Source organism: Drosophila sechellia, chromosome 2L, assembly GCF_004382195.2.
Source record: "Drosophila sechellia strain sech25 chromosome 2L, ASM438219v1, whole genome shotgun sequence".
Lineage (NCBI taxonomy): Eukaryota > Metazoa > Arthropoda > Insecta > Diptera > Drosophilidae > Drosophila > Drosophila sechellia.
The window spans coordinates 10,525,139-10,542,388 of NC_045949.1; the positions used below are offsets into that span (position 1 = coordinate 10,525,139).

General features: G+C 40.1%; 1 protein-coding gene across 2 annotated transcripts; it reads right to left on the bottom strand.

Annotated features, from left to right (window-relative positions):
• Positions 1 to 620: 620 nt before the first annotated feature.
• Positions 621 to 12,567, bottom strand: LOC6612058 (protein phosphatase 1 regulatory subunit 14B). Of its 2 annotated transcripts, none has more exons than XM_002036539.2 (4): positions 12,174 to 12,567; positions 1,293 to 1,586; positions 1,150 to 1,224; positions 621 to 1,086 (listed from the first exon to the last, which is right to left on the bottom strand). In XM_002036539.2, exons 2-4 carry the CDS (start codon positions 1,506 to 1,508, stop codon positions 1,003 to 1,005), a joined length of 375 nt encoding a protein of 124 aa, XP_002036575.1. In that variant the 5' UTR covers positions 1,509 to 1,586; positions 12,174 to 12,567; the 3' UTR covers positions 621 to 1,002. The 2 variants fall into 2 exon arrangements, with proteins under 2 accessions (XP_002036575.1, XP_032580387.1); XM_032724496.1 differs by having other exon boundaries at positions 1,293 to 1,589.
• Positions 12,568 to 17,250: the final 4,683 nt, after the last annotated feature.

The following is a 17,250-nucleotide window of genomic DNA, read 5'->3' on the forward strand; positions in this document are numbered from 1 at the left end:
TTTTACGTTATGTTTCGATTGCTACAAATTGTTTAGACACTACTACAAAGAGGTGTAGATTTCGTGGAGTGAAGAAGTGTTGATGCTTTCCGTGGGTATTTACAAATTTTTGAGAATCAAGCTGTATGGGATTCGTTAATTATTTTATTTACAACTATTTCGTGTAGTCCGGGTTTTCTAAAATGCAATTGTTTCTTATAGGTTGAGAATGATGTTCCAAAATGAACAAAATTTTTGTTTGTGTTAAAATTCCGTTTTGCCAGGCCGTACTGTGCATCTGTATTCCATATCCGTTTGTACTTGTTGACTGCGCATACAAGACCTTCCTCCTCCACGTTTTGGCAGTGAACCTGAGCTTTCATCTTTGACTTGGTGATCGCACACTTTACATACAAAAATGTTCTTTAAGATACTCATAGTTATGATATTCATGGGTCTATATAGATAGTGGGCTAAATGAAGCACACACATGCAAATAAACTAGTTTTGCAAAACAACCAGAGTGGTTCGAGTGGATTGGAATTGAAATCCCCTCAAGATTGGATCTAATCGTATTTCATTAACTACACAGGGTTATCCTTTTGCCTTGGTTTTCAATTCAGTTGTAGCTGAACATTTGCTTTTGCTTTTTCGGGGCATATCATATCATGTTTGTGTTTTATTAAAAAAATATCATCACAAAATTGATGAAGTATTATGTTTTCGGCGGCATTACACCATAAGCTTACGGCTAACGATCTTTATCATGTTTATCATTTCCTGGGGTAGCTTAAATTAGGTTAGACTTCAAATTAATCAGCGCAAAGATACAAACTAACAACTAAAGTACAGAGAAAATCAACACAGTGTTCGAATAGGTAGATCTCAAGAATTCTTTGTTCTTTGCGTTCCAAGCTAAACTTAATCATCTAGGTTTTGTTAATTCTTCTTGTTTATCTGCATAGTATATATGTATGTATGTGTAGGTCTGCTGGATAATTTCCCAAATGAGGCATCGGCGATTTACAGGGTTTTTGCGCGATCCAGGAGATCGCCAATGAACTTCGATATGTCTGATTGCGGGCGTTTGCAGACGGACAGTAATCTCTGCATAATAAGGGAAAACGTTTAATTAGAACGGTGTAAATTGATGGAAGTTATGGAACTCACTATAAGATGAGATCTCCTTATGTCATCTGTGTCCATGTCCAGTATCTCGTCGATGTCCACATCGATGGCTTCGTTCTGTCGAAGTCCATGCAAATGAGACGTTTAATTTACGAATAACCCTTGTGAACTTAGGCACTACTCACTGGTGGATCGAAGAGCTTCTGGAGCTCGTCGTAGAGCCACATCTCCACGGCCAGCCGCTTGCGGATGAGGCTCATCTGGTGTGACCCGTACTTGGCCGTGAGGAACTTCTCCCGCCGCTCCTTCACCTCCGCCCCCTTCTCGTTGAAGTTGACCCGGAGGTTCGTCCGGTTCGGCGACCGCTCACAGTCGTTCATCTGCTCCAGACCGCACTGCATTTTTGTCGGTCGATTTAGCGGTACAAGCTGCGCTGATTGAACTTCAATTTGCGGAACGCCTGCAATCGATTGGCGTGGCTGCTGCAATTGAGGCAAACAGTTGGACACATGAGACTCAAGTGGCAGTGTAATTAAATAAATTATTAATCGCCTGTAACTGAGCTTTCCAAACCGTGCGTCACACCCATTTTTCTGCTTCAAGACCCGTTTCTGTGCCCAAAAGGCACTACCAACATCCCGCATCCGTGACTCACCCAACTTTTGTGCCCTGCAGATCCTCAGCTCTGATTCATACATTCCACTATCTGCCCATTTGTGCGCCGCAAGTGGACTTTTTCTATGGCCAGAAATAATGACGACATGCAATCGGAACACCGAACAGCAATAATTGCTCACGTGTCACTGGGTTTTCTCCTATCTCTGTATCCTACCACATATATAGTATGTATATATAAAAAATATATGACAGCTAATTAAATTAATGTGTAATGCCTGGCATTTCAGTGAACTCCAGAAATCTAATTTCAGTATAACTAACAAAGGTCACGTCGAATTTTTCTACCTGGGTTCATATTATGATAGAAAACAAGTGAAAATAAGTCTTAAATATATATTAATAAAGATATTCTATTTGGTAAAAAGGTCATATAAGTATAGAACGACATGTATAAAGATATAAGGAACTTCCAACCCGACATACTTAAAGGCACATCGAACGCGCTGTATTGACTTTTTCTATTACTTATAAGCATATTAAATCCAAGTGACACTTTTCCCGTGTTTTCCCCAATCCGAAGGGGGACAAACAGAGGTTATTTCCCCAGCCAAAAGCCGAGTGCCAATGGCAACAGAGGCCGTGGTGCCAGTCACCAGGAAAGGCCCCTTAACACCTATCCGCCCCATTCCCAAGGAAACTCGGTATCCTTGATCTACTAACACAAGCCATCCCCAAAAAAGCATTCGCCAGCTAACAGTGAACCTTGAAATTTCCAATTTCCCCCGAAAAAAAGTTAACAAATTCGATTCACTCTCATTCTTTGGGGCCGAACTAAAACGAAATTGAATTGCAAATGCTCGCAGTTGAGTATTGAAATAGTTTTCGTTGGCTTTTTATATATTTTTTTTTTGTAAGGTATTTCGATATCGTGGGCCATGTGGCAAACGTGGCAGCAACAACAGCATTGCATGCATACTCGTACACACAAAGAGTTTTCCGCATTCGCCGCTATAAATACACAAACAACAATGCCCGACCCCGCCACATTTTCACACAGCTGAATTTTCCAGCCCGTGCGAAATCTGATACCAGATTTACCCGAGAGCCATGAGCAATTATGAAACCGGCGTTTAACTTGTCACTCGCATGTCGTCCGCTTATCGTTCTGTTTTCCCGGCGGAGCGAGGAAATCCGTAGATTTGTTTGCCTCTTGAAACATGAGCCCGTGCAGATCTGACCCTCTGGGATAAAGAGTTCCATAGTTTGGATTTTCTTGGGGCTCTGGGCTCGGAAATTACCCTAAACGAAGTTAATTGTGTGGATCCGTTTGGCCTACTACTAACTGGAGTGGGGTAACCACTCCTACGTTCCCGCTGATGATGGACTGGCGACATGATACCATTTTAGAGTTATGGAAAAACGTGTGAAGCGGAGGATAATATTACCATCTTAGAACACCCTCTGGGAAAAAGCGAGATCGCTTATAACTTGAAAGTATTTCGACTTTATAACACTGGCGATCTATTAGGGCATATTAAAACATTATTAATAGTTATATTCCAATAAATAAAGAAATACTGAGAATGATCTTTACTTTTTATTCTCATTATTAAAATACAGGGTATTGTTTTGGCGGTAGTTATAACATAAGTTTATTGTGTGATTCTTCTGCTGAGTCAACGGTAATTGTGGGATCTAATAACTTATGTTGACTACCGGCAAGCTTATCTAAGGAATTTCCTCAGGTTTTCCCAACGACAACATGCAGAAATGAGAGCAAAAACTATTTGACCGAAGATTTCGAAGGGCGATGAGTTGAAAAGGGGGCAAATTATACCTTTATTATTATGGCTTGCCACATCTGATGTTGCAGCTTTGCATAAATATTATGTTGAAATGCCTATGGCAATGCGGCAACAACATGCAACATGTTGCATGTGCAGCGGCAGCAGCAGCAGCTGGCCCAGCAGCAACAACAAAGTCGGCGCTAGCTGCGAATAAATTTGTATCGAGCAGCCCCCTCTGCCCACGCCCCTGCAACGCAGTGTTGCATAAACTTCCGGAATTGCTGCACTCTGAAAAAATGTGGCATATAATTGAAAGCCTCAGAAACCAGGAGAATGTGGAATAAGATTCGAAAGAACGAGGTTTCTTATATGTAATTGTAGGTTTTTGAAGTTTGGTATAATATTGATATTGATAATATATTTTTCAGTGTGTAATACATATCTCTCAAATGTTGTATCGAAATTGCAGGCCAGCAGTGCAACTTAATGCGTTCCGTAAAGGAAATTAGTGCGGCTGGACAGAAACTGAAAGAACCATTAGATGAATTGCATGCGATGGCAATTTTCGGAATAGTTTCATGCATATCAAATGTGATCGATGCGGGCAGAAGGCTCTCCTCAATTTCCACTCACATTCGAATTAAAAATGTAAATTGGCCTCTGGTCTGCAGCTGCCCACTTGCCACAAAACTGAAATGTCAACGATACATTTTTCAGTGGCAGACAAAAGGACATGCATTGATATCCTGTAAGCATTTTCAATCAGCAAACCAGATTTGATTTATTGCAGACAGCCAGAAAAGTCAATCAATCGATGAACTCAAGAAAAATAAGACAAAAACGATGATGATGTTTCTATATTAGAACGGGCTAATTAGATTCCCCGTAACAAAAGCCTCAATTAATAAACGTACATTTGATGAGGCATAAAATGGGGAAATAAATTCAAATCCCACCTCAGGACCAGATCAATTTCAAGACAAAGGCCCAATTTCTTCACCTCCAAATTGATTTTTAAATGACCCGCCCTGCTCCTCACCTATATCTATATATATATTCCATATATACATGGAGCATTTATGGGTAAATGGAAATTGAATGTGTAGCAATCGACGCGGATACATTTTATCGTTTTGGGAATATCTTTTTTGGGCCGGCGCCAAATGACGACTGCAGAAAGTTCATGTTAATTTCAAGGTAATTGTGGATTAATTATACATTTATGTAGTGTTCATAGTTGCTTACCATATATGGCATTCGGTCCATAAAACACTTTGCCACGCCACTCAAAAGTGCTCTATAAAATAAAATGGTCATTTAAGCGATTGCCAAAAGAGATTTCCTTCGTATGACTTGTAAAAAAAACACATTCATCACACTTTTCTGACTTTTATGCGCATTACGTGGCAGATATTCGAAATGTTCTAAATCTGGGCTAATGATTTCGATTTCTTTTTGGTCCAAATTAACATATCCATAAATATGAAACCGAAATATCAGGTTCATCAACTCAGATACGGAGTGGGCATGGCATTAACCCATATAGAAAGATACTTTAGGATCCATGAGATCGCCTATTGAGCGTTTCAGAAAACTTCATTCAAGCCGGAATTTTCACATGAACGGGGGGAAAAGTGAAATGTGACGGTTTTATGCTAAAAAGCCTACTTTTGTACCGCTCACAAACGGGGCAGCGTTTGATTATGCAAATGCTTTATGATTCGCGGGCCGTGAAATCCCGTGGAAAAAAACCAAAAAAAATAATTGAGAAAATTGTGAACAAAAAATAAGCCGAAACCAGTTTATGAACTCTTTGAATAGAAAGAAACTTGGAACCGAAATTCATTGATATCGCGCCGTCTCACTTCCAGCTATCAGATTTGGTGTGCATCTATTAATTTATATTGTAAGTAAATTGTTTATTAATACAGCGTTATACAACGGTGTGCTTATCAGCCAGACAAAAAATATTAATCTGCCATACGAGTTGCAGTCGCATTTAAATAAGCCGACGTATTGCATAAACACTCTCTTGATAAGCCGATGAGTCACATTAGATTCTAACATCCTTTTAATTTAATTATATATATTTCGAGTGCTATTTTTGACATTCTAGCACCCAGCTTCTGATTGATGGGCTCCCACCTTCTTGGACACACGTCTATCATTTGATAATTCTAACGTGATTTCACGGACTTTGATCGCTCGTTAGTTTGTTAAGAGTCTAAAAGTCAAGCGCCTGTTTTGCACACAAAAGCCAAGAAATTAGCTAAAATACGAATTAATCAACATCATTTCAGGTAGAAAAATAAGTTGTTGGGACTCAAATAAAACTTGTTCGAGTTGCGGCAACTTTAAGTAAATAAAATAAATGCTTCAATCTAAAAATCCAACAAATTAGCTTGTCGCATGAAAACTAAAATTAAAAGTAGAAAAAAGTTTTCACAGCACATTCAGAAACTGTTGAGTCGCAAAAAAGTTCTGGCCAAGTTGAAACTCACGGATTCTCAGATTGAGCAATCATTCAGTTCGGAATGTGTGACTCATTTTCGGGAGAAGGTAAACATAAATACTTTTGTTTCTTTTGCTCTTTTTTGTTGTTGTTTTTTTTTTTTTTTGTGAAATTGAAAAGTTAATTTGGCTTATTGTTTATCCATTTTGGTCAGCCCCTTTTCAGACATTTTTTGATTACCCAAATGGGGTTACCAAGCACCGCACCGAGCAAAAAATGACCAAAAAAGTGGCTTTGAGCCTTATGGCTACATAATTAAAAGTGAAAAAACCTACACCTACGACACTCGCAATCAGTTGGTGGGGCCAAGTTGGTAGCCAAGTGGCCATTAGGTAGGCAGTGGCCAACTGGCCAAGTAGCCGCCTCCGGGGTCGTTGACCCCCAACGAGGACGGTCCGGGGGGGGGCATGGGCCTGGAGATGACCATCTCATATTCGGACTGCTTACTGGGCACTTGCCAAAAGCGAATTGTCATGGAAAAATGATACACAGCATTATTTGGCAGGGGCAGCAACACAAAAAGAAAAAAAACCCAAAAAGTTTTCCAGCATAAATTACCTTTGGCAAATGTTTGCGCACTTCGGTCGCGAGTTCTCCGTACTCACAACTCCGGATAAACTCAACAGCGACGGGGCGGTCTACTTGACATGGTTTTCGAGGCGGAAAAAATCAAATGAAATACAATGGGCTAAACTGTTCTTGCGAGCATCGTATTTGCTGTCTAATTCATTGTTTACGCAATGTTTTTCTCGTTCTTGGCTCACTGCGAAATTGCGTCACGAACTATGGGAAAATGTTCGACTAGGTGTGAGTTATCTCGCTGACTGATGGTCGCAAGTGGAATAAAAGTTTGGCCATTTATAAATAGATGTCATTCCGAGTCATCGTGTCCAACGGATTGACCGACTTTTCGCTAAGATGACCGAAAATAAATGTTGTGGATATATTTCGAGGATCTCGAATGGAGATGTTGCAATGCAAAAGATTCCTAGTGCGCACAATTGAAATATTATCAAAAGATTACTCATTGTTTATATACCGCAGATCTTTTAATTCCATAAAGGGGAAACCCTTAAGTAGTATCTTTTTCTAGTAGCAAAAGCCCACAAAATCGCATCCGTAGTCCAGATATATTCTTGGAAGCACCAGTTATTATCTTTCGATTTCCTGCTAATGTTTATTGGCTGCTCCAGCGAATGTTTACTTCTTAGTAGCGCTGTGCCCCATGGATAAACCCCCCATCTGCCCACGTCCCAGCTCGAGTTCCCAATGCACTGTGGTCCAGAATTCGATTTTTTTGGCATAAAGTCTAAAAATTGAGCTACAGACTTGAAACTTTGTACATTTTGTTGTTAAATCACAAATAGTTTGCGCACAAAATTATACATTATAGATTTCTACATTATAAATTTCCGAATCTGAACTCGAATCAGAATCAGTTGTCTGTTACACTCGGCCAGTTTTCTTGTAATAAATAATTCAAAATGTACTATTTTTTTGTAAATCTCTTCTGTCTTTTTCGATTCCTGATTATTGTTGTTGATTGCGGAATAAACGTAATCCGAAACATAATTTATTTGCCTATTGTTACGCCTCCAAATGTCCAGGAGGTCGCTATGTCTGAACTCGAACTTGCCTATATAAAATCAAATTTTTAAGAAAACGAGCAAAAATGAGCAAAAGATATTACATTACCGTCAAAGACAATAGTTAAAGGTACAAACTGACGTTTTTAACTTTTGTCAGAAATTGTCAGAAAATAAGTTATACTCCACGAAACACAGGGGACACGTTAGAATTTTCTGTTAAGATACACATAAATTGGATGTCACACAACATAAAAACAGTACAACTATACATATATCACCTACATACGTTAAAAACATCATACCTTGGAATTTATTTTCCATATTTTACTATAATTTTTGGATGCGTATTAACGATCGTACTACGTGCAAAAGTAAGCAAATAATTTGGCTGGAATTGCATTCTCTCAATCAGCTGTTTAACACTGCACCTTTCAAAGCTCATAAAAAGATTAAGTGAAGCTTTCGGTCAATTTTGTTTTTGGTTTTTATTTATATGATCAATTTTCTTAGAAAATAATTGCTAAAGGACGATATATTGACATTAAAATTTAGACTTTATGCCAAAAAAACGAATTCTGGACCATAGTGCAATGGAGGAAACTCCGGTTTGGCTATCAAAATTTGCCCGAACTCGAGGTCCCACTCCACTCCAGACATCGGGGGAAATCGATAATGTGAGCACACACCGCACGCATTTCAAAGTCACAAAAGGTATGTTTGAGGTGTGTTTGGGGTTGATTCTTATCGCGGGGGTTTGAGGGCAGGAAAAACAGAGCAATCAACAAATATGTGCACTTGCATATTTACGTCTGGCTGCTTGTCAATACTGAAATGTCTATAAATAACAGAGGCAAATACATATGTGTGTAAGTGATAAATCGAGCAATAGGAACCAAATAGGAACCCAATGGGGATGGGGGGTGGTGGTGAAAATCACGGAAAACACACACAAAATGCACGCAAGCGTCAAGTTCATTGTACACTTGTGTTTATGATTACGATGGTAATGGATCCACTATGGTATCCAAAGTTCTCGGGCACTGCCAAAGTCATAAAATCATCAAACAAATGGGTCCGCAGCGCGCTAGTCAGCTGCACTGTGAAAAACCAGGTGCGGTTTAGTCATGCATAATCACAAAATAGTCTCATCACATCATTTTAACATTTAATACTAATTTCATTAGAAATAAAATGTATTTTCCGAGCTAACTGCTATAATATTTTAAATACCTTTACTTAAACTGCTATAAATGCAGTATTTATATATTCCCATTATTGTTTGGAGCCATTTGTGAGAATATTCATTATTTTATAAGTCATTAGAAAGTTTCTGTAGAGCATAAACTATTCTTTTTTATAGTTCCGCACTGCCACAATGGAACCCCTCTATATACCATATACATACATATGTATATGGGGGCTATATAGTTGTGTTTATAAGTGCGCCTTTATGGCAGCAATCACATTACACATACGCCATGTCGGCCGCCGTCGATTGTCAGCTGTCCGCAGTGGGTTAGAGTTCAATGATTGTACGACAGCTCCATGTACCAACATATATCTCCACTGCTCCAGAGATTCTGTTTCATTCTCTGATAGAATCTGCTGTGCAACTACAACTTGCTTCTGATTGCAAACCACGCTTAAGTTATTTATGAATTCAAATGTGTTCTCTGCACTCTTGCGGCTCAGAACGATAACTTCTAATTAAAGGCTTTATTAATCAAAAGTGAGCATAGAGTTATTTATACTTCCGCTTCGAATTATGATTTTAACGGCTTAATTAAATATCCACAATCATTTATCATTGTTTCTGCATTAGCCATAAATCCTATAAATGGTGAGATGCAGTTCATTCAGTTGAACACTCCCCATACACGATTGGCATACAAAAGGCCCTGCCAAAATGGATTTATCTTTCACATATCACTCCTTTCTTACCTGCTACACATACCTGCCGTTAGATTTCAATTTCCAACGAGCTTTTGAAACATTTCCGTTGCGAGATATAATTCGGTGTATCTCCAGATAGCATTATGCCGAACACGTAAGAAAACAAACCAAACGGCAACACGACCAAAAATTGCTTATTAATCTTTTTGACGAAATCGGCAGAACGAAACATTTGAGACGTTACGTTTGCTCTGCGAGATACATTTATGTATTTGTATATTTTTTCCGTTGAATTTGAAATGATTCTTTGTTATACTTTGGGCTATTCTTAGACGGCCCAGGATGTTTGCAAATGCCCGGTAGTTTGATGTTTGCTTTCGTCTATGAGTTATAACGCAGCATTTGCTGGGGTTCAAGTTCATCTGGTGATCTATAGGCGCAATGGGGAAACTTCTTGGGGCGACCTTCGCGGCAGACAAAGCGCTAATCTGCAATCTGCCAGCTGAGCTCGTTGGTAAATAAACAAACAAGCAGCTGGGCTAATATCTTAAAATCGATTTTCTACCCAGTCTCAAGTCTTGAGTCGCGCCAGACAATGGAACCAAAGACCCACTACGGATACGCCGGCAAAAAGCGTGCGTAATGAGTTGAAAGATACATTTGCCTATCTAGGTATCACTAACTGTATCCGTATCCGTATCTGCATCTGTATCGCTGACCGTCCAGCTGCAGCTTTTACACGCTTCTGAGCACCCTCTAAACACATATCGATTGAGGGGGAAAAGCGAAACAAATGGAAGATAGTGCAGCAAAATATGTAAGCATGTCAGAATCAAGCGACGTGTGTCCAATACCCAATGTACATATCTTGTATCTGTATCTGTATCTGGTGGCGTGTTGGTTTTTACTGCACGTTGCACAGTGATTAGACACAGGCGGCCGCAAAATGTTATGACTGTGAATAAAACCAGGTTACAAAACGCAGCCGACACAACATAAAAGAAATTACGGCTCTCGACACACATTATGCTGCCATAAACTAGCACCAGCTACCAATGATACACACCACTTCTGTGGGCCGAGGAAAAGTGAGTCTGCGATTGATAAAAAGTCAATTAAATTGAATTGCATTCTTGCATCCTGCAGTTGGGCTAGTCTGGCCGAGAAAGTGGCCATCGCACAAGGGATTCTCATTCAGCGAAATGTTTTCAAGTACTTGAAGATACACAGAAAACTACATTCAAATGTCTTGAGTTTTATAGTATAATATGTCATTATATTATTTAAATATTCTTAGATTATAATACAGGTTATAATAACCTATACCCTCCTGTAGATTTTATATTTAAATACATATGTATGTTAATACCTTTCATAAATATATATTTTTGTATGCATATCACTTTAGATTATAATATGTGGGAATACAAATTAAAGAGCTTTAAATTTGTTTGACAAATACCGGTCTGTGGAGACTCCAAGGGTCAACAAAACCTCCATTGACTTCGCTTTTCTGTGAGGCAAGCCGATGTTAATGCTAATATTTGCCAGCTAATTTGGCCGCTCAGACAGCCGACTGACTACTGCTGTGTTTGATTTGTGGGCTGGCACAAGATCTCCGGCTGGTCGAATCCGAATACTAATCGGAATTCAAGCGCATCCCGCTGGCTGGGTTCTGCCACCCAGAACAACCCGATCCCCCCTCGGAAAAGCGACTGGAAGCGTGAAGCGCAGTTGCGTTTTTCGTTTCGTTACGTTCCGCTGGATGCGTGGCCAAAAGACCACCCTTCGCTGCCAATAAAAAGTTTCGTATATGAAGTTGTAAAGCGGGAGAGATACTCGCACCAGATACAAATAAAAACGTAAACGAGGCAGCAACCACTGCATAAAATTCCGCAGCTCAACACGCACACGGCCTGGCTAGCTGCTCTTGCTGCAGGTTTTCAGCTGGCCAACTCGAACTCGGCTTCTGTGCCGCAATGTCTGCTGGTCTTAATGGTAATATTACTCGTACTGGAAATGAAAATGCCATGGGCTCGAGTACGCCGATGGGGATGGAGAAGGGGACCAGATCTGTCCCCGAAACTGGGAGTGGGACTGTGCCTGGGAGACTGGACAGGTGGCTGTGACGGGCACGCTTCTCCTGGACACTGGGCACTTGACACTGCATACTGGCCACCGGCCAGCTGAAACAAATCGACCCGATCGACTGGTCTACGAGCAGAACAAAAAAGAACAGACAGGCAACATTTTCCGGTTTTCGAATGCGATGAAAGTTCTGGCTGTAAGACAGATTTTCATTTTTTGTTCAACAATATTAGCTGAAAATGTCCAGAAAAGCAAAAGCAGCTATTTATTGGATCTATTGGATTATTAATATTAAAAAAAAAAAAAAAAAAATCAAGAACCAAGAAGTTAAAATGGTTTTCATTAAATTTGTATACTGTTGTCATAATCAATTTGTACTTTGTATCTGAAAGTCTTAAAATATATGATTCAAACTTTTTCATAAAAATTTACCAAACCTAATGAACTTCTCACATAAACTTGTATTTTTTGCTTAAAGAAATATCTTTTATAGTTACGAAACCAATCTCCCAAAAGGTGTTTAAATATTTAACATTTTGTTAATTAATATCAATTTTCTAATATTTAAATGAAATTTACTTTTGGCAGTTTTCCAGCGATGGACTCGTCTTGGTTCGGTCTGTATTTGGCTTAATTGCAGCGTCTAGTTCTCGACTGAAATTTCACTAGCCGAGATTTTTAATTTATTTTCTTTTTTTGCTGAGGCGCCGCTTTAGGATTTTCCACTTTTCTACTGCTGCTTCTGCTGCTGCGACTTTCTGCTCAATGAAATTTTCATTTGCACGAGAGCACAATGAGGGCGAAAAACACACAGGAACACACACACGGCGACGTTCGAGCGGTCGGTTTGTTTAACTGTTTGTTTATAAAGCGGCAGCGGATTGCCCGGAGTTTAGATACAGTATCTGAAAGGTATGGTTCTGAACCTAGCAACTCGGAGCTTCGCACGCGCAGCCGGTGAGCACCAATGAAAGACTGAACTGAGTTGGCGAATGGAAAAGTATCTGCCGGATACACACCACTGTTACGCGAACAGAGCTCTCTCAGCTGCTGTTAACTCTCCGGGCGCTGTGCGAGTTGATGTGACTGCTGATTTGTGGATTCGTGGAGCTGAAGTCGCGGACTATGGGTATTTGGTGCCACTAATGACCATTGGCTCAGCACCCAGTGCTTCGGGCTCCAATGATTCCAGCTAGCCCCTGCTCACAGCGGGATAATCCAAAGCTGCGATCTTTAAATTTACAATCTTGCCAATCGTAAAATGTTATTTATAATGCTCGTGCTATTTTCTATTAGATTCCTATTATAATGCTGAGAATTGGCGAAGTCACACTCCTACTAAAATTAGTTTTATGTTATTATTAAATTTGCGTAAGAGAGCAACAAACTATCTTGTGACTAAAGCATATCAATGCGAGATATGTTAAAATTGGTATTATGCTACTTTCAAAGAGCTTTTTCAATCATAAGTGAAGCTGCTTTTAACAACTATTTGATATATAATTCGATTTTAAGTGCGAAATCAAAGTTTTCCATTCTAAAAAGCTCGTTAAATAATTACACCTTACAGTACTTTAACACAACATGTATAAATAAGTTCATTCTTAATGCTTAAGCATATTGAAGTAATAAATTAATCAGATTTTGAAAGAAAGAACGAAATTGGTGAGATAGGAAAGGATTGCAGATGCAATCTGAGGTAAAAATCGTTTTAGATCTGTGATACATGAATATAGATATCCACTGCGTTTTAGCCGTCGAAAGTCACGGTTTTGAGCACTGTCAGCATTTGAGCTTAAAGAGAGAGAGAGAGAGAAGAAAGCAGCAGCAGGCCAAACTGGTCAAAATTTACAGTTGGAGCGGAAAAAGCGGCAAAAGAGCGGATGCACAGCCATTGACCATAAACTTGAAAACATAATAGAGGCTGAATGTTAACTAACAGTGATTGAGAGTTGACAGTGGCGAGGAGAGTTAACAGTGGCCGAGAGGCATCAGAATTTTAGCCCCATTCGGCTGCCAATTATGCTCGGCAATGGAGAATGGAGAATGGGACTTAACACAATGTGACAGACGTCACTCAAATGGTCAAGAAGCGAGCGGAATAAAGTGAGCACAAAGCGTTTAAGAAAATCAATAAATAAATAGTTGAAGAGCAGAGCGGATGTTGGGCCAAGATGTCTCGAGCCTTAATTACCTTTCTTTGACTTTTTGACAACGCATCATCTCGTTGGCCACGAAAGTAATAAGATATTTATGCGGCACGAGCCCCACTTTCCTCATACACTTTAAATATTAAAGTTAACCGCCCATTGTGTTGCATAAGATAAACTACTTGAGATGGCCGACGGCCAACACTGCGTATGCTTAATTTTGAAGCAACTAAATATTCAATTGGCAGAAGGGTCCCTTGAACCTTGCCTTTCATTCATTCGTCCTGGCTGAGTGGTGTCTTTTTTTTTGGCCAAATCATTGAACCCAAGTTCAAGAGTTCATCACGGGGGCAGCATCTTGTGGCCCCTGGAATTTCATCTGCTCTTAGCCATGTTTATGGCCCCTTGTTGCGCATTTACTGTGCGGTTAAGCCAGTCGCTGCCAACCCACGAAAACAAGGAGCATCGGCACTGGCGGGTTTCTTGACGCCTCCAACTTTTTGTATGAGAAATACGCTTTTATGCTCCCCATTAATCCCATTTGGCCACCCTGCCCTGCCAGCCAAACTCTCGAAAATAGTGCATATAACAAGAGCTTAAATTGGTTTAATGGTCGCGACGAAGTCTGGCCATTTCATAGTTTTTTCTTCATTTTCCCTTTGCATATAATTAATTATTAGTTGGGTCAGTTCATCAGTCCATGGTTTTTAAGGGGCTTGGCTTAACGCATCAGTATTTGGCTTTCATTACCTTTTTTTAACGTTTGAAAGGGGGAATAAGTCTTGGTGAAAAGTGTGACTAAGCCCAGTCGCAATGATTAATGTTGAAATGGCTTATGGCCTTCAGTTACACTTTAACGTTTCATTAAATTCATATTGTCTTGATTTATCTACGGGGTTCGATTGTTTCGATCTTTATTTTAAATTCTTCATTCATTTATGGTTTTCAACAATTATATCTTTTAACATTTTCTTCTGCTATGTGATCGGTCCAAGTTGTTTTTGAAGCTCTATTATGTAAACTGGTCAACCATTTAATTTTTCATTCTTTTCGTGTCACAAGCTCGATAAAATTATCTTTGGCTGTTTTAACTTTAACTTAATATCATGTCCAACCATTTAAGCCTTATTTATGCTGAGCTCATAGGCTTAGTTTTCATACCGATTGGGGGATCTTTGTGTATAGATACCCCTTTGATGAAGCCTCTGATCCGAACGAAACCCATATATCTTGTTGGTTAGTTTGCGCTTCTGCTTTAGTTGGAACAGGCTGTTAGATTCATTCATTCACAGTGTTAGTACCTTGGCTTTTGTTATACACAAGTGCGGGAATTAAGTAGGCAAAGAAGCAGCAACTAACAGCTTTCTGGCGAAAAATGAAAACACGTTTTTTGGGCGGCAAGGCCACATAGAAAACAATACAAAGCACCATCAGGTAAGTATTTATGTATGTACATTTGGCCCACCTGGCGACTGACGAAGATCCCTGTCCCGGCACGTCTTGTCACTGCCCATTTCCCATACCCAACGCCAGAATCCCTCATCTGGCCATCCAGGCTGCCTTCTTTGTGGTTCGTCTGGCGAAATTTCCATTTCGTTAAATGTGGAGAATTTATGAGCTCGCTGGCTGCACGTGCACATGTCCTTTCTGTCCGAAATGCTTTACGAGTCCTGGCAGTCATTTGGTTTTTGGGAGCTGCGCCCCCGGCGGTGACGGGGGGATTTTCTAAATTTTTCTGTCGTGCCCCTAGACTTCAATGTTATTGAACTTTGGCGTCTCGACGTCTGTGACATGAGCGAATAAGTTGTTCGGATAACGCAAATAAATTTGAAGGAGCCCACAGACTTTGGGCAGCAGAAGTGCAGGAATAAATAGATACAAATGCCAGGATATAAGAAGCATACACATTGCGACCGGGGCATTGTGCACTTGTGTCAATAACCCTTATTAGTTGAAAAGCACAAACTCCCACAAGTCATGCAAGCTCGTGCAATATTCTTGGAAATTCGTCGAACGAGGACGACATTCTGCAAATGCTTTGTGGCAGACAAAAACTTTGACTGAAAAATGATTAAGGTATACGGATAATTGCTTTAAAAAAAAGTCTCTCTTTCTGCAGCAATTAGAGGCAAAGACCCACAACCATTTCAGTTCTGTGCTAAATATAAATGCAAATCACTTTTTAGTTGGATGCAATCACCAGCCAAACACCATGCCACAACCCCCAACTTCCCGAGTGCCACGCCCTGCTTCCTGTCCCGCCCCCTGCTCCTGCATTAAAAGCATTAACATTGCCAGTGGCAGCGGAGCAAAAACTGAACTGAAGATGCAATTCAAGCGGAGCTGTTGGCATTCTCCCTTAGTTGTGCCACTTTAAAGGGTGGAAATGGCACAGGGATTGCATTTTTCTAATACCTTACTCGTGACCAGTGTTTACTAACGGAAAATGAAGCAATTATATTTGGATTACCATTATATCTGGCTTTTGAAAAATATTTTTGTTGCTATAAACGAATTTTCTGTTCAAGCAACTGTGTGCCATTAATTACAGGGTACTCATAAAGTGCAGACCTTGCACTCGAAGCTCCCCCAAATGTACACACACACATACGTGGCGAGGATGCCCACTTGGGTGACGTGACTCCGTGAAATATGCAATGGTTTTTTGTTATGTTGCTACCAGACTTTCGCATTTCGCCCACTTTATGGCTCCAAATGCTGTTTCCCCTTTACGACAGCCCCTTACCCTTACCGCCGCCGCCACTGTGATTGTGTTGTTGTCTTGCAACTGCCCCAAAGGGGTTGCATGCTGCTCCGGCCGCCTTTGTGCTCGCTGGGCTTTTGTGCAGCAAGTCGGCCGGGTGTTTTAATGTGCGACTGGGTGCAGGTTGCAGGATGCAGCTGAGTGCTTAACGCTTTATTTTCATTAACATTCCTAAGTTGCCTCTTCAGCGGCTTTAAGCTGTTCGACTGAGCGGCGCATGCGTCGAGGGTGCTGTTAGCGCACAGAGTCCTGCGACAGGACCTGCAATTAGCAACTCGCCATTAGAGGTCCTAATGACATGAAACCATACGTATATGGGCATATCAACATGCCGTGTGCATATGGATGGTATCGCACAAACTTGTGCGATGAAACCTGCCGTAATTGAGTTCCATCAACCATCGTCTTTTCACAAAGGTGAACCACCACCACCAGCACCACCTACTGCCATTCCCACAGCCGCATTTAAATTATTAAAGTATCTGTAGGTAAAGGGTAGAAGCTTTTATCGATTTTCATTGTTACACGCTAAAGCAAAATATAGAAACTTAGATTATAAATTTATAAATTTCAGCGTAAGCTTTCACTCTTATAAAAGTACAAAATTATGAAATATAATTGAAAGAGGTAAAACGTATTTTTGGTGTTAAAAAGATAAAATATAATCTTCCATTCTTATATTTTTTAGGTGTACGAATAACTCTATTATATTTATGAAGTTACGTATCTATTCTAACAATTC